Source organism: Sciurus vulgaris (genome assembly GCF_902686455.1).
Source record: "Sciurus vulgaris genome assembly, chromosome: 4".
In the NCBI taxonomy this organism is placed as follows: Eukaryota; Metazoa; Chordata; class Mammalia; order Rodentia; family Sciuridae; genus Sciurus; species Sciurus vulgaris.
Genome location: NC_136464.1, coordinates 31,493,883 through 31,515,194, shown reverse-complemented (window position 1 = coordinate 31,515,194; position 21,312 = coordinate 31,493,883). Strand labels below are relative to the sequence as shown.

The following is a 21,312-nucleotide window of genomic DNA, read 5'->3' as shown; positions in this document are numbered from 1 at the left end:
GACAGGAACTTCCCCAATAGCAACAGCTTTAAAAACTGTTTGTGGGCTTGGGTTGTGGCCAGTGGTAGAGCACTTGCCTAGCATGTATGAGGCACTAGGTTCAATTCTCAGCACCTCATATAAATAAAATAAAGGTCCATTGACAATTTAAAAAATAAAAACTGCAAGGTTCATTTGGAAGGAATGGAGTTGCCATACCCAAAGCAATAAGGCCTTGAGGGGCAGGAAGGTTATTTTTAGGTAATTGGGGTTGTGATCTGTTACAACACTGGGCAGGAAGAAAGGGAAATTGAAGGGTTAGCCTGTTGCCCAAGACAAAGAAGCAGCAGATAGTCTGGGTGTTTAATTTAGGACTCAAGCCCTGGGGAAGGGAGAGGGCCTTTATTACCCGGGCAGCGCATTAGGCCCCACATGGTACAGTTGTGTCTGTGCATGGTGTTAAAGTCCACACTTTTGACTTAGGAAGCCTGGGTTTGGTGCCACATCCCTGCTGTGTGAGCTGGGGTGGGCAGTTGAGCTCTCTGCCACGGTATCCTCATCTGAAAACAGGTTGCTATTATGAGGCTCAAATGACGTGATGTGTGTGAAATGCCTGGCACACCACTGCTGCAGGAGGTCAAGCAGTACCTGAAATAAAAAGCTGAAGGTGTGCATGTATTACTTGCTTGAGGAAGGCGGCGCTGTGCCAGTCAGGTCTGATGTCTGTGAGTGCCGGAGGGAAGTGACCTCACAGAGGGTGTGGGAAGTGCGAGGCTCAGTGGTGGGCACACTAGGAGGAAAGAGAGGTGGGGCTGGTTGGTCAACAGCAGGGTGACTGTGGCCAGGGGCTGACTTTCAGACCATGTTCACAGAGACAAGTTGTCTTTGTTGAGCAACACAGAGACAAGTCATCCTGATTAAATGGTTTAAAACTAGTCGTGGAGGTGATTTCTTGTCATGGCAAGAGAACAGTCTTTTCTGTTGATAGGAATTGTCCCCCTGCCAGGTAACTGGTAGCTCAAAACATTCACCCTTCTGGGAGTTATTTTGCTTTAACAAAGGATCCTTTGCTCAAGGAGGGAAGGTTTTTGGACTGGCTGGTAAAAAATTTTGGCCTGACCCAGACTGTGGCACTGAGGTCGCATTTGTTACCTCTCTAACATCCTGGGGCCAGAAAGTTCCCAGCACAGTGAAGTTAGCTGCTGGGCAGAGGAACATGGAATCAGAAATGGGACCTAGAAGCCTAATTCCCAGTCACTTGTCCTGTACCTGAGATGTGAGGCTTCAGTGGATAGTATGGCTCCCCTGGCCACACCTCATAACCACATTTTGTTCCTGTCTGCCTGTCTTTACTGAGGCCTTTTCTTTTTCTCTCCTTATGCCTTCCAGTGAGCAGGAACCTGTGTTGTCTTTTGTGGATATATATATATATATATATATATATATATATATATATATAGTGTGTGTGTGTGTGTGTAGCTGGGAATTGAACCCAGGCTTCACCCATGCTAGGCAAGTGCTCTACCACTGAGCTACTTCCTGGCCCTTTTTGGTTTTTAGTACCAAGGAATATGCCACCACGCTCAGGTGAGAATATCATATTCTTGCGAGTCACACTCCTGAGATTATCCCTGTGCTACACGGGAGAACCCTGTCTTCAGTCTTCCTATGGCAGAGCCACTGTTTTAGGTTCCCCAGAGCCACCTGCCCACTTCCTTCCATGGAGCAAGGGCTTTTGTGGATTTTTTTTTTTTTCTTAATAATTATTTACAACTTTTTGAAAAACAGCTTTATTGAGATACAATTCATGTATCACATACCATACACTTTTCTCTGTTTCTTTTTTTGGTGCTGGTACTCTGTTTTTTTGTTGTTGTTGTTTTTGTTTTTTTGGTGGCACTGGGGACTGAACCTAGGGCCTTGTACTCACAAGGCAAGCACTCTACCAACTGAGCTATATCCCCAGCCCCCCAGTTCTTTTTATTTTTACTCTTAGGGTCTCACTAAACTGCTGAGATTGGCCTCAGTCTCCAGAGTCAGATTACAAGCCTCTTTACTCATTTAAAGTGTACCAATTGGAGTCTTGCCTGAATGGGTCTCCTTATCAGCTTGCAAAGGTGCTTCCTCTGGCTAGTATTTTGGGGGCGGCCCCTGCCAAACCAGCCCAGCCCAGGGACAGGACTCAAAGATACTGAAATCTGCGTGGATCCAAATTATTTGTAAACCAGAGGATGAATAACCAGTGGGCATGAGAGGTTGAGAATATTCCACTTCGCTGCAAACTTGGGTAGAGATCATTTCCCTGTAGGTTGGAGCCAAGGAGCACAATGAGTAGAAGAAAGCCCCGAGGTGGAACAGTAAGTTCTAGACGAGCCCAGAAGTGAACTTGGGAAGCAGCCTCCACCCCTGAGATTTCCTTGGAAGCAGAACCCATAGAACTTGTGGAAACACCTGGCGATGAAATCGTGGACCTCACCTGTGAATCTTTAGAGCCTGTGGTCGTGGACCTGACTCACCATGACTCTGTTGTGATTGTTGACAAAAGGAGGAGGTCAAGGAGGAGCACCAGGAGGCTGTGCCAAGACCATGCCGACAGCTCTGTAGTGAGCAGTGATGACCAGGAGTTGTCCAGGGACAGAGATGTGCCCTCTGGTACTGTCAGTTGTCCCGACTGCATGGACAGATACTCAGAGATTGTGCAGAATGGACATCTCATTGTCTCTGCAGAGTATGGCCATGTCTTATTAGCCAGTGCCTCTGTGTTCCCCTTAAGAATGCTAACACTTGCCCAACTTGTAGGGAAAAGATCAACCGCAAAGGGTTTTATATATGAAGTGTCAGAGCTGCTCAGAAGAGATGGATGGACAGACAGCCCAGCTTGCTCTTCACATGGCATCTGCCTCCAATTTCCTGAGCTCAAAAAGACTGTTTCAAAACCAACAACTGATATGTAAACTTCTCTTTTGTTTCCAACCCCCTTATACCCTTAATTTTTTTTTTTTTTTTTGGGTGCTGGGGATCGAACCCAGGGCCTTGTGCTTACAAGACAAGCACTCTACCGATTGAGCTATCTCCCCAGCCCCTCCTTATACCCTTTTGTAATCTCATTTGATGCTCTGGATTTGGACTAGGACCTTCCCCATCTGGTTCCGTATCTCTGCTCCTCTGGGGTGGTTTCATCCCGGAGTAGGAAAAAGGGAGTCAGGACACTGCAGTTGAAAATTGTGCTTCCAGCCTTTCTGGGCCTACATTTGCCAAGAAGTTTCCCTGTTTGGAAAGCTTGCCCCATCTCTCCCAGGCGCATGGCCTTCCCAGGCACCTGTCAGTTGGCCAGTCCATCTACTACGCAGTAACCAAGCCAGACATGGTCCACTCGGCCCAAGGGTCCAGGGGCAGGAGTGGCCCCCTGGAAAACCCAACCACAGGAACATTTTTCAAGAACTTCGGCAGGGCAATCCCTTGTTTCCTAAGAACAAAAAGTGCAATAAAGCTGCTCTTTACTCCCTTACAGCAGTCCAGGAGATGTAGCACTGCCAGTGTCCTCTGCAGAGCCCTAATGTTGCCTGTGGAACAGTGCCCATCCCATCCTGTCTCTGCTCACCAACTGTTCTCAGGAACCTTACCCAGGCTCCAAAGTTCTCCACCTGCCATAGGACATTCGGGGTCAATAGGGCAGGCATGTATTTGGGTTTCCTCTCTTTTCTGATAAAATCCGTCCTGTGTTGGCCACCTGCCCTCCAGTCCTCAGTTCAATTCCTACTCCCTACATCTACACAGGTACCAAGAGGTGGTGGCAGAAACTGTGGCCTTATCAGTCGCTCACTTCCATGCTTTGGCCAAGACACTGGTGACCCCCGTTTCAAAGATGTTGGCCCATTGGCTCTGGCCCTGGCTTGGCTTCTCACTTCCCCCAAGTCGACACTTAATACAGAAGCTGCTCTTCTGACCAGCTGAGCTCTGATCCTTTGGGCTTTTGACTGCTCTATAGGTTTGGTTGGCAGAGCATGGTAGTAACTCTTTCTCTGCAAAGGCCTGAGGACAACCTCTACTCCATAGGTGTGTGGGACCCTCAGGTTCCCTGGGACGTGACAAGGTGATCCAGGCTGCCCCTGAGGCACTGGGAGTTGGCTAGTAAGGGAGAGGCCTCACCTGCAATGCAGGCCAGCTTGTGCTGCCACACCCTCCTTCCTCAGAGGGCTTCAAGCCAAACCAACAGCCTTTTCTTGCAAAACACCTTCCTGTGGGAAAGGGGCCCTTCTGGCTTTGCTAGCAATAACTGACCTTCGGTGCACTGTCCTGAAGGAGCAGACACTCCGCAGACTTCACTTTAGACGGGCTGAAGGAGCACCCCTCCTCTATGTGAAAGAAAAAGATTTCATTCTTCACTCTGGCTTCTCAGCCGCCTGGCTCACTTCCAGTTAGTTGGAATGAGAGTCATAACTTTCCTCATGGAGTTGAAGAGGGTAGGAGCTTCTGTACTCATCGTAGTGACATGCTGCGTGCCTGTCCCCTGCTGGACATCATGGCCATGAAGTCCCCTCTGTAAAGAATCCCACTGAAACCACACCAGACACGGGAAATCACACAAGGGAGTTTATTAAGCAAACAGAGTGTCTCCCTGCAGGGTAAGAGAGAAAATGAGAGGAAAAGAGAAAGGAAAAGAAAGGGTGTGCGCTAGAGAGAGTGGAAAGCGAGGAGGAGAAAGAAAGTGAGTCAGGGGGAGAGAAAAGCAAGAGAGAAAAGACGGCAGTGAAGCTGTCTTTAAGAATTCCACCAGGCTAACAGGAGACCAAAAATGGAGAAGGATACTTGCAAGCTGACTGATGAACCGATAGCTAGCTAGGATGTTCACAGACTGACAGCAGTTGGGAGGCGGGGAAAACGGCTGCACTGGAGAGGGCGGGGAGAGCAGCTTTGTATTACACCCTCCATGTTTCATGGAAGTGCTCTTGTTAGGCTGTAGCAACCCTGATTTCAAGGGTCAAGGTGACTGTGAGGCCATCAACCCATAGATGTGGTGACACCCATTTAAAATTTTCTTTGTATTTTATCCTTAAAGACAACTTAAGCGATGGATTATAAAAGTTGCATTACTCCATTCTAAATTAAATTGGGAAAAAGTGCATTTAGTCTACTAATGAGAAACTGCAAATTAGGAAAAGACTGGTGTGGGAAAAAAAATCCCTTTCCTCAGTGTACATAGTTCAGCTCTTTGTTACATTTAAACTGTATCCACATCAGTCTGTTTTGGACTCCTCTGCTAGTTTAAAGATGTAAATAAAACCATTAATTTAGACCAAAAAAAAAAAAAAAAAAAGCATACAAATTGTTTTTAGTATCTTCACAGATGTGTACAACTTGACCACATCACTTTGAGAACATTTTTATGACCTCAAAAAGAAACTGTGTATTCCTTATTTATAACTTCAATCCTCCCAGCCCTAGAAAGCTAATCTTCCTTCTGCTGCTATAGATTTGCCTGTTCTGGACATTTCACATAAACATAGTCATATAAATTTAGGTCCTTTTTTTTTTGTGGTGCTGGAGATTGAACCCAGGGCCTTCTGCATGCAAAGTAAGCAAGCACTCTACCAACTGAGCTATTTCCCCAACCCCTTAGGTCCTTTGTGAATGACTTCTTTCATTCAGCATGTTTTCAAGGTTCAGTCATGCTGTAGTGTATGTCACTACTCTTTTTTTTTTTTGGATACCGGGTATTGATACTCAGGGGCACTCAACCACTGAGCTACATCCCCAGTTCTATTTTGTATTTTATTTAGAGACAGAGTCTCAGTTGCTTCGGGCCTCACTAAGTTGCTGAGGTTGGCTTTGAACTCAAGATCCTCCTGCCTCAGTCTCCCAAGCCACTGGGGTTATAGGTGTGTGCTGCTGCGCCTGGCTACTACTTCATTTCTTTTTATGGCCAATAGCATTCCACTGTGTACATGTCCCATATTTTATCTATTCACCTGTTGGTGGACATTTGGGTTGTTTCCACCTTTTGGCTATTGTGCATAATACTGTCATAAACATTCATGTCCATTTGTGTATGAGTTTTTGGGTGGACGTTCTCATTTATCTTGAGTATATAGCTAGGAGTGGACTTGCTGAGTTACAGACTCATTTAATGATAAGGAACTCATGTGGATTTCTGTTTGTGGTTCTTTCTTGTCCACATTTCTGAGGCTGAACAACCTGGAACCTGTGCCCAGTGCCAGCTCAGAGGGGCCATTTTCTTCCCCTGCACTCAGAAATATAAAGGCCATTGATTTTCCCGCTGCACTCCAGTAAAAACCTTTAATAGGCCTATGGAAACCTGGTTACCTTGCCATCATCTGTCAGCTACCTTTAATAGCTTTCCTATTCACTGAGTGCTGACCTGAAGACACTTCTGAGGGACATAAAGTGTACTTGTGGTGGCCAGGAGAATACAGCCTTCAGATCTCACATAGCAAGGAGCTGGTTGGCCAGGGCCCCAGCTGCTTCACTCTGAAATCCCCCCCAGAGACTGCACTGCCTGTATGTTACCTCCACCTATGATTTAACATCCCCACATCAAGGCTACCCAGGCAGCCCTGATCCCAGGAGACAGGACTCCTTGAAGGGTGACTTTGACTCAAGGACTTCCCAACAGGCTGCTGAATTTTCCTTAGAAAGTACCTGCAATCTAAGATGCTTCCACCCACCCCCCTTCCTTCTCTCAGAGTGGCACTTGGCTCCCCCTCCCCATTTCCTGTCAAAAGCAATTCTCCTGACACACTTCCTCCAAGTCCTATCTTGGCAACTGCTTCTCAGAGATCCTGGACTAACACACTACCAAATGCTAGCCATTCACTAAACTCCAGAACATTTAGTGCAAATAACAAAGTGACTGTTTCGTACTCAACATTTAATCTAAGAAAATATAGACTAAGGAGACAGTTGTATGTGAACGAGGGTAGAAGGAGCAAAGACATCTGTACACTGCCTGGCTTTGAGCATGGTCATCTTCATGGCTTCACACACAGGGCCACAGTAGAGGGTGTGGTGCATACTGTGGGTCTCTCCTCAGACAAGCTCCGTAATCCAGAGAGAAGGCTGTACTGAAGCTGGGCTGAGCACTCCAGCCTGAAGACAGCATTTAGAGGTTGGGGGGGGGGGGGGTGTTGTCAGGGGAGTTCTAGAGAAAGCCACTAGCCTGCCCGGAACTCTCCTCTTGCTTTGCTTTTCTGGTTCTGACTCTGTTCCTTCTTAATGGCGACTGCATTTCAAACCTCCAGAAAGCACAGCTCCTTTTCCTAGAAGCCAGTCATCAGCTTGACTTTCTCTCTCTCTCTCTCTCTCTCTCTCTCTGGCATAAATCCTCTCCTCAGACACTGCCAAGAGCTGAACATCTGGTGATGAGTTTGCAAGATGGTTCTGCAAGTAAAGACATGTGGTGTCTTCACAGGGAGTCTCGGGGCTGAACAGCATCCACCCCTCTTCCACTCCTCAGAGCCTTGCCCCACTCATTCTAAATCTGGGCTTTCACTGAATGTTCAGTACTTGATAAGGGAGTTATTTTTCTGTGGAGAAAATACATGGAGAAGGAAGGCTGAGAGAAGCCTTTTCTGTTCTGGAGGGACAGTGAGGGTAATGACCGTGACTCCTGATTATCCTTTGAGTTTTCCTAACCCACAAGGCTTGTTGTTCAAAAACGTTTAGTCCTCAGACATGGGTGACACATGCCTGTAATCCCCAGAAAGGCTGAGGTAGGAGGATCACTAGTTAGAGACCAGCCTCAGCAATTTAGGGAGGCCCTGAGCAACTGAGACCCTGTCTCAAAATTAAAAAAATAAAAATAAAAAAGGGCAGGGGGGATGTGGCTTAGTAGTTAAAGAAAGAAAAAAAAGAATCTGTGAAGTTCCCTGGGGCCTGAGAAATTAAACACTACTCTGGAAGGGGCCAGGGTGTGTATGGGGTGGGGGGAACATTTTGCCCTAAGAGCTCAGGATTTAGAGTCCTGCTTGGAGGAAAGTCCTGATCAGATTTTTTTTTTTTTTTTTTTTTTGCCTTTTGGCACTGGGGATTGAACCCAGGGTTGCTTTACCACTGAACTACATCTACGTTTCTTTTCATTTTATTTTAAATTTTGAGACAGGGTCACACTAAATTGTTGAGGCTGACCTTGAACTTGTCAACCTCCTGCCTCAGCTTCCTGAGTGTCTTGGATTACAGGATTACAGGTGCTAGCCTTACTCAACCCCCAAACCCAGGTCCTCATGTATATTAGGCAAACACTCTACTGCTGAGCTACATCCTGGCTCCCAGTTTGAATTTTTTCGTTAGGGTTTATTACTGATGAGTATCCCTTGCCTGAGATGACTGCTGAGAGGACATGGAGCATGGATCTGCCACCGCTATCCCCACAGATAGATGGATTTAGTTGGACCCAGTTGCTGCCTACAGGGCAGAAAAGCAGGCAGTGCCCTGTAGGGAATCCTTGGGTGCTTTCAGGAGGGGTTGGGGAGGATGATGGATGTGCTAGACCTTAGCTGTAATCAGATCCTTTCCACCTGTTTTGTTCTCAGGACTGTGAATACTCCCCTATGTCTCCCAGAGCTTTAGAAGCCCAGGAAGCAGCCCTGACACATGTCTTAGTGTCTTGTGTTCAAAAGAGTTAAGACTAAAATTGAATGAAATTGAGGATGAAATACACTGATTTATTCCTACCTTTTACTGACATTTAAGAAATCTTGGTTTGGTAATCTTTAAGCTTCTTACATTTGAGATGCTGTGATAGGCACTGAGTGGGATCCCATATTCACCAAGGAATTCTGTTTCTGGCTGCATGGCCTTCAGGTCCTTGCCACATGGGCAGGCATAGCCTCCCAGTCCCTCCCTCTCTGGATCTCTGCACCTGTCTCTCTCTTCTCACACAGCAAGTCCCAACATGGAGGCCCTTCCCCATGGATCGCCTCTGACTTGTTACTGATAAATCTGGTCTCCTGCTCATCTCCTGATCTTTTGAATGGTTCCCCTCACTTTCCTTATCTTTCTGATGTGAACTGGAGTGGCAGGAGGTGGGCACTTGTAGTGGAGGACTGTTGAGGTCTCACCCAGTTCTGACACCCAGGGACATTCAGGGACACTACGAAGGGCAAAGGATATTTCCACCTGCATGTGTGTGGATGTATAAAATAGTTAAGATGTGGCACCCATCCTCAAGGAATTTGCAGTTGAATAGATTCATGAAAAAAAAAAAAAAAAAAAAAAAAAGTGAGGAAGCCAAGCATTGTGGTGCACACCTGTAATCCCAGGTGCTCAGGAGGCGGAGGCAGGAGGATCATGAGTTCCAGGCCAGTCTGGGCAATTTAGCAGCAACTTGTCTTGAAATAATAAGGGCTGGGGATGTAGTTCAATGGTGGAGTAATTGCCTAGCATGTGTGCGACCCGATTTCAATACCCAGTACTGCAAAACAAAACAATACAGCAAAAAACTTAACTCCGAGGTAATTTAATCCAAGGTAAATATTCTGTGAGGCACAGAATTACCAGAGTTCATCACGGTTTCAAGGAGATAAGAGATTCCTTCTGGAGGCAGAAGGGGTTGGTGAAGGAAATAAAGCAGATTCCTTAGTTCTTTCCTAGGGTTGGGACAGATGCCCTTGGACTCCTGCCCAAAGAATTCTACTTATCTGTCTTGCTCTTATTCCTGCAGGCAAGCCATCCCCTATCAGGCATCCTGCTGGGAGGAAAGCCTGTCTAAAGGCTCCCCAGGCTTACAAACTCTGAATTGGTGGTCTTCATTAAGTCTTGTTTGTCGCCTTGATCTCAGTACTAACAATATTTATTATTAATATAATGCTATTAATATTTATTATCATTTATGATTGGTTGCTAGACACAGCACTAAGTTCTTTCCATGCACCATTTTATTTCTCATGACACTGGTGTATGTGGGTATGAACATAATTTTTTTGCAGTGGGTAGTACTGGGGATTGAACCTGGGGTGCTTATCCACTGAGCCACATCCCCAGCCCTTTTTGAGACAGGATCTCATAAGTTGTTTAGGGTCTCACTAAGTTGCTGAGGCTGACCTTGAACTTGATCTTCTTGCTTCAGCCTCAGCCTCCCAAGTCCTTGGGATTATGGACATGCACCACCACGCCTAGCCATGGATATGATTATTGCCCCAGTTCACAAATGAGGAAACTGAGAAGGAGAAGTTGAGTTATGCATCAAAGGTTCTAGCTGGAAGCTGAGACGTATTTAAAATTAGGTTTCCAATGGCATCTTCCTCCTATTCACACTTCCTAGTCCTTACAGAAATGGGAGACTGACTAGAGGAGGACACAGGAATCTTGAATTTCTTGAGAGTGGAGAGTGGTGAGGAGAAAGGGAGTAGGAGTCAGAAATGGGGACAGGGATAGAGGTCAAGGCGGAGGGACAAAAAGTCCAGTCAGAAAAGCCAAGGTTAAGCCAGGCACAGTGGTGCATGCCTGTAATCACAGCGGTTTGGAAGGCTGAGGCAGGAGGGTCTTGAGTTCAAAGTCAGCCTCAGCAACTTAGTGCATCCCTAAGCAACTCAGTCAGACCCTGTCTCTAAATAAAATATAAAAAGGGCAGAGGGTGTAGTTCAGTGTTTAAGCACCCCTGGATTCAATCCCCAGTACAAAAAAAGTCACAGTTAAGGTCAGAGGAGCTACTCCTGGGAAGGCCTGCATATCAGAGCAGGATGACCAAGCAGCAGGGAAGACTGGAGGAGGAATTTCCTAAGAGGGAGTCTTCCTAGCATCCCGGATGCGTGTGTGTGTGTGTGGCCAGGAGTCCTTTGAGGACAGTTCTAGCTGTGCAGCCCTGGAGTCCTGTGAGTTTCTGGGTGCAGCTTTTAGGGCTGCACCTCCTCCTAGTCATCTATGACCCTGAATTCTATCTTCTCCCAGCTGCAGAAGAGGGAGGCAATGGAGTGCTCTTGTTAGAATGCCGACTAGGTCATTGAACTGCCTGGGTTTGAGTCCTGTGTCTCCTCCACTTCCTACTGTGACTTTGTACACAGTCTTTCTCTGTTTCCTCATCTGTAGAACAGAACTGTATGAGTACCTACATGATATGAATTGCTGGAGGGTTGAGATAATAAACACGACATATTAAACTTCCACAAACAGTAGCTATTATAATTTATCTACAAGGTGTCTTACGTGTTTTGATTTTTGAAGTTCTGAAAGTGCCTTTTCTTTGCTTCTCAAATCTTTTCCACCCTTTGTGGTCAACAAATACTTAAAATGCAATGAAAATATGAAGGTTGAAGAGAAGAGTATAGGTGAGAGCATGGACTTGGGAGCCAGTTAGCCTAGGCTTGGATTCTGGTTCCAGTAACCTTGGGCAAATGACCTTATCCTCAGTTTTCTAATCTGTTTAAGTGGGGAGTGTCTGTTTCAGGGGGTCATTGTGAAGATAGGAGGAGTGAATGAGTTAGTGTTTGTAAAGCACTTAACAAGGCTGCTAGGCATGTAGTAGGTATTTTACCAGTGCATGCCAAAAATCTTTCTTTTTTTTTTATTGGTACCAGGGATTGAATTCAGGAATGCTCTACCACAATCCCAACATCCCCAGTGCCCAACCTAACTCCTTGGCCCTTTTTTCTTTCTTATTTTTTGGAAATGGGGATTTAACCCAACACTGTTTTATCACTGATTCACACCCCCAGTCCTTTTTATTTTTCATTTTGAAAAAATAAAAAAAAAGGTCTCACTAAGTTGCTTAGGGTCTCACTAAATTTGTGAGTCTGGCTTTGAACTTGCAATCCTCCTACCTCAGCCTCTGGAATTGCTGGGATTACAGGTGTGCACTACCTACCCTGGTTAAAATCTTTTCTAGGCTTTCTGTCAAAATACAGCAAGCAGGGGTTGGGATATAGCTTAGTTGGTAGAGTGCTTGCCTTGCAAGTACAAGGCCCTGGGTTCAATCTCCTGCACTGGGAAAAAAAAAAGAAAAAGAAAAAATACAGCAAGCGGCACAATTTTGTTTACTGTTAAAATGTGGGTCTTACTTGATCTCTGCTTGCAGTGAAGGACAGGAATTCAAGTCATCCTCACTGCTTGGCACATGTTTAGTGTTCATTAAAATGGTTAGATAGAAATAAAGTAGGAGAAAGGGATCTGTGCAGGAGAAAGCAGCCCAGACGGGTAGATATTTAAACTACTGATTGGGGCAAGAAGAGGCCGGACAGTGACCAGAATCCACCACTTCCCAGAATATCTGAAGGGGCCTTAGCTTTTGCTTCATGGCCGTAGGGAAAAAACATCAACGACAAGCTGTGGACAAGGATTGGATCAACAGCCCTGTGTCAGATACAGAGCAGGGTATGGAATCAGCAGAATTAGGATCCTCACCTGTGAAGTAAGTAAAAAGACCAGTATCCTGGTCTTTGAAACGGCAACAATTTTGTTTTTCTTCTTTTGTGGTACTGGAGATTGAAGAAGAACTTTCCACAAGCTAGGTCAGCACTCTACCACGGAGCTACATTCACAGGCTTTGAGACAGAGTCTCGTTAAGTTTCCCAGGCTGGTCTTGCGATCCTCCACCTTGTCTTCCGAGTAGATGGATGACAGTATGTGCCACACGCCTGGCGCAACTTCCACTGTATGCTGAGCACTTCCAGGTAGAACTGATTCAGGTACCAGGTAGGAATTATGAGGTCCATTTTACAGCTGAGGCTGAGATAGCTTTTGTGACCTGTCCGAGATTCTAAGTAAATAAAATGGATGAGTGAAACTTCGAACGCAGTTGTGAATCAAACTGTGTACAACTGGGACAATAACCTGGCGGGGTTGCCTAGCGGTTCACTGGATAAGGGCTCATGAAAGGACACAGCAAGAGAAGAGCGCCGCCCAACCCAAGCACCAGGCAGCGTGCGAGCCCAAGGCCCCGCCGCCCTGTGCTTACGTGCACTCCGTGACCGCCGCGGGGCCGACAGCAGAGGGCGCATGCGCCCTGGAGTTTCGGAGCGCGCCCCCTCCCTAAACTGGCTACAGCTCCAAGCAGAGGACGCATGCGTACACCTGGCGGGCGGCGGGCGTTCTCGAGAAAGTGGAAAGATTTGGTAGAGAAAGTGCGCGGGAGCAGGGCGTGGGGGTGCGAGCGCGCAGGCGCGGCCGGGGGGCGGGCTGCGGCTCCGGAATCTCTGCAAGCCTCAGTCGGCGCCGCATCCTCACCTCGCCGCCATGGCTGCCTACAAGCTGGTGCTGATTCGGCATGGCGAGAGCGCCTGGAACCTAGAGAACCGCTTCAGCGGCTGGTACGACGCCGACCTGAGCCCGGCCGGCCACGAGGAGGCGAAGCGCGGCGGGCAGGCGCTGCGAGGTACCGAGCGGGCTGGGCCGTGGGGGGCAGTGCGAAAGGGTCGGGCGCCCGGCCTCGGAGGCACCCCAGCTTGCACCTGCGCGCTTCGGGAGACGGCCGACACCTTGCGCAGTGTCTCTCCAGTAGTTTAGCTGGCAGTTGGGAAAGCGGACGCAGCGTGGGCAGTCGACTTGCTCAAGGTCACCCAGTGGAGTGTGAGGGGCCGCGCCGGGAGGAGGATGGAGGCTGGTTGCTTCGTAGCCCTTTGCACAATTGGGGACACCTCCTGGCCGCAATTTCTCCCTTTTTAGTCTTAGAATTTACACTTCAGGGATGGGTTGCCCGGAGAATGGGCTGCCCGTGGTCGGTAGGCCTTTTTAGTGTTCCCTCAGGGCTGGGGGCTCTTGGAGAGTGCCTGGTGCCTTCCGGTGGCTGGCCTTCTCAAGGGGTTGCTGCAGATGCTAGCGAAGCGGCAGGCCACACGCTCTTCCCCGCAGTACCGGGAGTGAGACTGCGCTAGGGGTGCCTCACATGCTTGAAGACACCGGGGAATCCGCGTGGTTGGGTAGGGCTTTGCAGTTCACTCACATGCTACAAATACTGTATCCAAAACGCCTCCAGATGCAGGTAAGTGAATGAATGAAAGATTCGAGTTGATCGTCTCTAAAGTAGCCCCATAAAAACCCCTCCTTCCTGTCCCTCCCTGTCCCCCTTTAATAGTTGGCAAAAGTGAGGGTTGGAAAGGTGATTTGTCCAAGGTCATATACTACCTATTAGTCCACGGTCCTTGCCCTGTTTCTGGGTGGAGTAACAGGTAGGTGTGAGAAACTGGCAGGCTAATGGCCAAGGACAAAGACTGAGCAAAGTGGAAGTGGCAGAGAAAATGCTTCCCTACTTAAGACTTGACCCATCTCCGTGATTTTGGAATTCTAATAAGAAATCCCTGTGATGAAGAAGTGCTTTCACTGATAATTAAGGCAGATAGGTCCTGCCCTGGTCCCCTCGAATCTTTGGACCAAACAGCCATATAAAAAAGGTTTATATGCCTGGTTGATGTGGCACTGATATTTGGCCCCAAGTTGCACTCTCTAACTTCTTGCCTTCATTGTACATCCTTTTGAAATGAAGTAAAGCTTTGTAAAGTTTGAGAAATGTAATCCTGTTGGGGGGGGGGCGGGGGGCATATGAACGCTTTGGGTTGCCCTGTTGTAACTTCAGCATCTAGGAGAGGCCCTAAAGGAAAGATACTAGTAAAGGAGGCCATTTTCTTTGGTTTTGTGGCAGGAAGAACTGTGTAGATCTGTGGTGTTTTGCTGATGCTTAGCCTAGGACAAAGTAAATTTACTTCTCTAAGACCACCAAATGGTTAAACTTATAATTACATCTGAATAACAAACCCCATTTCCAGTCTTATTAGTGTGCGTGTGGGACTGAGATCGCGGGAGGGAGGGGGGGGCGTGCTTTTTTTTTTTTTTTTTTTTAAATTTTGGGACAGGGTCTCCCTGGGTTGTCCAGGTTGTCTAGCCTTGAACTAATCCTCCTGCCTCAGCCTCCCCTGTCACTGGAATTGGAGGTGTGCCACCATGCCCAGCCCTGTTTCAGTTTTAAAATAAATATTGTTAGCATTAAATTTTAGGAAAATCAGATAAAAATTTTTAATGTGTATGGGCATTACAAATAATTACATTGAAGAATAAAATCAAAAGCAAAACTCTTGATCATTATGAATAATCTAGTAATATAAAATATCTCAAATACATATTAAATTCATTTGTGCTTCAGTTAATAGGATTTTTACATTCTTGATTTTGATTTCAGCAGGAAGCTAGTGATAACTGTTTCCAATGCAGTGTTAAGGTAGAGAAAGGGAAAGATACCTTGGGGAGACTGGAGTCCACCCTACATTATCATCCTATCTCTAGTTATACTCTGATTTAATGGGCAAGCAAGCCAAAGGAACATGCTTTATGATTCTGATCCTTTAGCATTCTCTTAAAGAGTCCTAAGGGAGTAGCACTTTTCTCCTTGGGGACTTCCTGTATCCAAAGTAAGATGCTTCACTGCAAGTGGAAATAATTGCAATAAAACTGCCTGTAGCTTTTCATCATGGGAGCTGAGGTTTGCACTATGGGTATTCGCTTTTGTTGGGAGTCATTCCTCCCTTTAGGTTAGGGAGGTAGTTAAGTCGGGGACAGTAGCCAAGTCTAGTCAGACTTGTCCTGAGGGTCAGTGGAGGGATCTGTAGTCTTTTCTCACGGTGGTGGGTTTCCTGGTGGTTCATCTTCCCATTCCCTGTTGGTTCTTAACAGCCTTATTCTCAGTTGAATGACTGGCAGGAAAATTCATTTCATGTTTTGTTAATTACAGTTGCTAACCTCTTGAAGCAATATGCAGGAAAGTTTGTGCTGAAATTTTTTTTTTTTTTTTTTTTTTTTTTGGTACCAGGGATTGAACCCAGGGGCACTTAACCACTGAGCCACATATCTAGCCGTTTTTTTTATATTTTAACTAGAGACAGGGTCTTGCTTAGTGCTTTTTAAGTTGCTGAGACTGGCTTTGAACTGGAGATCCTTCTGCCTCAGCCTCTCAAGTCATTGGGATTACAGGCCTGCACCATGGTACTCATCTGTGCTAAAATTTGAAGAGGACCTTGTAGTGTTATGGAGAACAGGAATATTTTCCTGACTCATATAAGGAAAAAGTCATCTCCCCATTCAGGTGGGAGGGAAAATCATCTTTTATGGAACAAGACTGATTCATTGTAAGCTATTGGTTGGGTCAACATAACTCTTAATTATAGCTGACACACAGTAACTAACATGTATGGAGAAATTAGTGATTTCATTTATAAAGGAATCAGATAGCTGGGTGCCCCTGGTGCTGTATGACTACTGTAATCCCAGCTACTTGGGAGACTGAGGCAGAAGGTTAGCAAGTTGGAACCCAGTCTGGGCAATTTAGTGAGACCCTGTCTCAAACAGGGCTGGGGATGTAGCTCAGTCATACACTTTTATAGTATGTGTGAGTCTCTGGGCTCATTCCCCAATACTGCAAAAATAAAATAAAAGGACTAATACAGAATACAGCATAGTTAGGAAAATGGAGATTGCTAGAGATGGTGGTTAAGAGTTGGGGTTGGGGGCTGGGAATGTGGCTCAGTGGTAGAGTGCTTGCCTGGCATGTGTGAGGCCCTGGGTTCAATACCCAGTACCATAAAAAAAAAGTTAGGGTTAGGTTCAGAATCCCTCACCCTCAGGTTGTTTTTTTGGTGGGGGACAGGGTGGAGTATGAGGGATTGAATCCAGTGGTACTTTACCACTGAGCTATATTTGCAGCCCTTTTTGTTTTTATTTTGAGACAAGGTTTCATTAAGTTGTCTGAAGCCTCACTAAATTGCTGAGGCTGGCCTCGAACTTGCAATCCTTCTGCCTCAGCCTCCTGAGTCACCCAGCCTACAGCCTAAGTTTTATTTGTTCAAATAGTGGCTGTAACCTTGGAAAATTTGCTTATCTCTTCACATTTTTATTTTCCTCATCTGGTAAAATGAATTGTAAGGATTATAACGTCATAGGATTGTTACGAAGACCAAGTAAAACATAGTGCCTGACCAATGGTAAGCCATCTGGAAATGTTAGCCATTGTTATTTAGGAGGAGATTCTAAGTTGCCTTTTTTTGTACCAGGGATTGAACCCAGGGGTGTTTAACCACCAGGCCACATCCCCAAGTTTTTAAGAGCTTCTTTAAAGAGTTGAAGCAGAAATAATTTTTTTTAAGTCCTTTTTTTTGGTACCAGGGATTGAATCCAGAGGTGCTTAACCACTGAACCACATCCCAGCTCTTTCTATTTTTTAGTTTGTGACAGGGTCTTGCTAAGTTGTTTAGGGCCTTGCGAAGTTGGAGAGGCTGGCTTTGAACTTGTGATCCTCCTGCCTCAGCTTCCTGAGCCACTGGGATTACGGTCATGTGCCACTGTGCCTGGTAGAAATAAATTCTTGAGATTAGCATACAAGCACATGTATCAAGTTAACTGGTTGTCAGTACATTTAGGCCTTGGGGTAGATGAATTATTGGGGAACTACTAGGAAGTATATATCTATAACATAAGTCAATAAATTTTGCCGGGCCTGGTGGCACATATAGGCTGAGACAGGAGGATCATAAATTCAGCCTCAGCAACTTTGTGAGGCCCAGAGAAACTCAGTGAAACCCTGTCTCTAAATAAAATACAAAAAAGGACTGGTGATGTGCTTAGTGGTTAAGTGCCCCTGAGTTCAATCATTGGTACCAAAAAACAAAACAAAACAAATTGTCTTTCTCAAAGGCACAGTATTGCATTTACTACAGAAACATACACAATAAAATATTTCATCAAATAATTTTCATTTGGATACCTGTATAACAAGAGATTAATATTAAAAAAAAATTCTGGTTCAGAGTGAACTTATTTAACTTATCATTTGGAACCTCTAATTTCCAGATGCTGGCTATGAGTTTGACATCTGCTTCACCTCAGTGCAGAAAAGAGCAATCCGAACCCTCTGGACAGTGCTGGATGCCATCGATCAGATGTGGCTGCCAGTGGTGAGGACTTGGCGCCTCAATGAGCGGCACTATGGGGGTCTGACTGGCCTCAATAAAGCAGAAACTGCTGCTAAGCATGGCGAAGCCCAGGTAAAGATATGGAGACGCTCTTATGATGTCCCGCCACCTCCAATGGAGCCAGATCACCCCTTCTACAGCAATATCAGTAAGGTATGGGCAAACCTATGCTTGGTCACTGTACTTCACCCAGAGCCAGGAGGATAGAATCAGGGAATCAGGCCCTTTTTTTTTTTTTTTTTTTTTTTTTTTTAGCTTTTATTAGTGACTTCTTGGCCCCACTGAGCTTATAATTTATGATAAAATAGTTAATGGAATCTTTCCTCTACGAACGAATGAATGACCATGGTTATAAGATTTAGTTGATATTTTGTTTACCTGAGAAGAATTTTTATCTCCATTCTTATACCTCCACTGGCAAATTTTATAAAACCCATTCATAGGCTTCCTAAATCAATTACAAGTTAAAGTGTAGTGGGAAGAGCCTTGTTGCATAACTTTTTTAGGTTTTCTTTCTTTTGTACTGGGTAGTGGGGGAGGGAGAGGCAGGATAATGATCCCTTTTCCCAAGCTGGCAGCTATGTTCTGGACCCTGGTGAGAGAACTTCATCCATCCCTTCACTCCTTAAGAGATGAGGATTGGCAAAATTAATACATTCTAAAAGCCATTTAATGAATGCAACTGGTAATAATTTGTAAACGAGTTTTTTTGTGGTTGTATAGGATCGTAGGTATGCAGACCTCACTGAGGATCAGCTGCCCTCCTGTGAGAGTCTGAAGGACACCATTGCCAGAGCTCTTCCCTTCTGGAATGAAGAAATTGTCCCCCAGATAAAGGAGGGGAAACGGGTTCTGATTGCAGCCCATGGCAACAGCCTTCGGGGCATTGTCAAGCATCTGGAGGGTATGTGCATTTTTTAGATGGGCCCTCATAAAGATGGGTAAAGCAGAAGTTCCATGAATTAGGGACTTAATTTAGTATAAAGGAGACTCTTGGGAAAAGGCCAACATACTGATAGCCTCTGACAGTTTAGGTTGACTGTAGTGGGTAGACACTTGTACCCCTGTTTCTCAAAATTTGTCTGCAGAGCAGCAAGAGCTGGACTCCTGATAACAGGTTGTACATATAGAATGCCAGGTCCTATTCTAGACCTGGTTCAGAATTAATATCTATGACCCAGGAGATTTGATACACATTATAGTTTGAGATGCCCATCTCTAGACTAGGATGGAAACTACTGGTAAAATCATCTTCAGTCACAGCCTGGCCCAATTTCACATATTAATCTCCATCTTACATTATTTCACTCCTGAGGACCTAGGAGCCCAGAGTGCCAATTTTTGGTAGATAGGTGGACTATATACGAAGTTTGGGATATGGAGAGTCCTGCTTCACTATAGGTTTAGATCACTTAGATATGAATGTAGGGATATCTGCAGTATACACCTTTCAGTAGTTTGTTGGTGGCCTATCTCAGGATCTTGTGTACCTTTTCATACTTCTTTTCTTGCTTTTCAGTTTAGTGGCTTGAGAAATTAGTCCTGGGGGGTCATTCCTTGTGGGGTGAATCTACTATTACAAAGATTCAATTACCATTACAAAGATAGACAAGGTATCTTAATTCCTACCGAAATCTTTTCTCACCTGGGGGTGAAGAGTAAACCTAGAGGGGTGATGTGGATTCACACTTTGTATGGCTGATCAGGGTGGCTCTTTTCAGGTCTCTCTGAAGAGGCCATCATGGAGCTGAACCTGCCAACTGGTATTCCCATTGTCTATGAATTAGACAAGAACTTGAAGCCCATCAAGCCCATGCAGTTCCTGGGAGATGAAGAGACCGTTCGTAAAGCAATGGAAGCTGTGGCTGCACAGGGCAAGGCGAAGAAATAAAGGCAAATAGCAGACTATTGTACTAAGGAACACCCTGCCCATCCATTCCTTTGTCCTCTCTCCTGCAACAGACCACATCTGTAGGCATCTTAAGTTGTAGCTGCAGATGGGGACCAGTAGCTCCCATTTTAATTTTAGCATTTTGTCTCTTGCACCCACTCCCTTTGTAGATTCTAGTCAGAATAACACCTCTGGGACACAGATTCTCATTCCAAGCCCAGGGAAGCCTCCTTGTGTCCAGAAAAGTTGAGGTAGTAGTTCTGGGTTTTTTTCTTAGTGATTGTTTAAGGACCTACTTCAGAAGGGGATAGGGAGGAACTGTGCCAAGGCATGACCAATGAGAAGCCAGAGAGCCTGTTTGTGTTTCCAAGAGTAAGTTCTGCACTCTTCTGTAGTCAGGTCACTGTCTGGAAATGGGGAGGCAGGGGGCTCTAGTCCTTCCAGTGGAATATGAATGTAACCTGCATAGTGATTTTAGAAAAACAACTATTTCCTCCCTGGCCCTAGAAGGTTGGGAATCAACTCTGAATTGTTTGTTACATTTACTTTCACAAAAAGAAAAATAAATAAATCTATATATAAATAAATACTAAGCAAAGCCCTCTGGGGTTTCTAGTGGTGGTTAGTCCCCCATGTGGTTACCAGAAAATAAGCCATTCCTCACACCAATATGGGATAAGCTCCTTGGCCTGTAAGGTGTAGGAGTGTTATCTCGCTATGTATCTGAGAGAATTCCTCCTCTGCTTTGTTTCGTGGCAGTGAAATGCCTCTTGATCATGTCCCAAGTGTGTCTTTAACTGTTTGATTTCTGAGTCATGTTGCAGTTGCTTGGCTCTGCCACACAGGCCCAGTACTCATTTTATGCATAACTGTACTAAATCTTTTTCCAGATCAGTATAATAAAGGAGTGATGTGCAATATTTTCCTGTGTGATGTTATACCTCTTGTCTGAGGGCTCTTACATTGAGCAAAGCTTTGATTAGGAGCTTTAGAACAACCATTACATGCTAATAGTATTTGAGTTTCTAGCAGTTTCCAGACCTTACACTAATAAGTCATAACTAAAAGTCCTGCCTGATGGCAAGAAAATAATGGAACAACTCTATCAGCTACCATTAACACTAGGAAACCAACAACTACTAGACCTGCAAGACAGTTCTCACTCTGAACACATCAGAATTCCCTGTGGAGCTTAAAAATACCTGCTCTGGGTTCAACCCTTTGAGACTCAGGGGCAGGGCAAAGTCACCTGCTTTATTTAAAGCTTTATAGGCAGTTTCAAGTATACTAACCCAGGGCCTATCATTCTAAGGTACAGAAAAGTCAGCCTGAAGCTGGGTAGAATGGCACATGTCTATAGTCCCAGCTACTCTGGAGACTTGAGGGAGGAGGAGGATCACTTGAACACAGGTCGGGTCAGCCTGGGCAACACAGGGAAGACTATTTCTTAAAAACAACAAAATCCCCACTTTTTGGAGGGCAACTAACTAGTCAATGTCATCCCAGGAGCAAGGGCTGTCATGCTCTCTTACATCATCA

The 21,312-nt window shown here is 45.5% G+C and overlaps 1 protein-coding gene and 1 pseudogene across 2 annotated transcripts; both read left to right on the top strand.

The window, feature by feature from the left end:
* The first annotated feature begins 2,120 nt into the window (after window positions 1-2,120).
* LOC306658888 (E3 ubiquitin-protein ligase RNF4-like) lies at window positions 2,121-2,812 on the top strand (annotated as a pseudogene). The gene has a single exon. The product of its transcript is annotated as an E3 ubiquitin-protein ligase RNF4-like (transcript).
* Window positions 2,813-13,021: 10,209 nt separating this feature from the next.
* Window positions 13,022-20,693, top strand: PGAM1 (phosphoglycerate mutase 1). The gene is made up of 4 exons (XM_079137976.1): window positions 13,022-13,303; window positions 17,761-18,035; window positions 18,606-18,786; window positions 19,604-20,693. Exons 1-4 carry the CDS (start codon window positions 13,165-13,167, stop codon window positions 19,771-19,773), a joined length of 765 nt encoding a protein of 254 aa, XP_078994102.1. The 5' UTR covers window positions 13,022-13,164; the 3' UTR covers window positions 19,774-20,693.
* Window positions 20,694-21,312: the final 619 nt, after the last annotated feature.

Coding starts and splice junctions, on each gene's coding strand:
- PGAM1 (XM_079137976.1), top strand. CDS start 13,165: ATGGCTGCCTACAAGCTGGTGCTGATTCGGCATGGCGAGAGCGCCTGG. Junction 13,304..17,760: donor CGGCGGGCAGGCGCTGCGAG/GTACCGAGCGGG, acceptor TCTAATTTCCAG/ATGCTGGCTATGAGTTTGAC. Junction 18,036..18,605: donor TCTACAGCAATATCAGTAAG/GTATGGGCAAAC, acceptor GTGGTTGTATAG/GATCGTAGGTATGCAGACCT.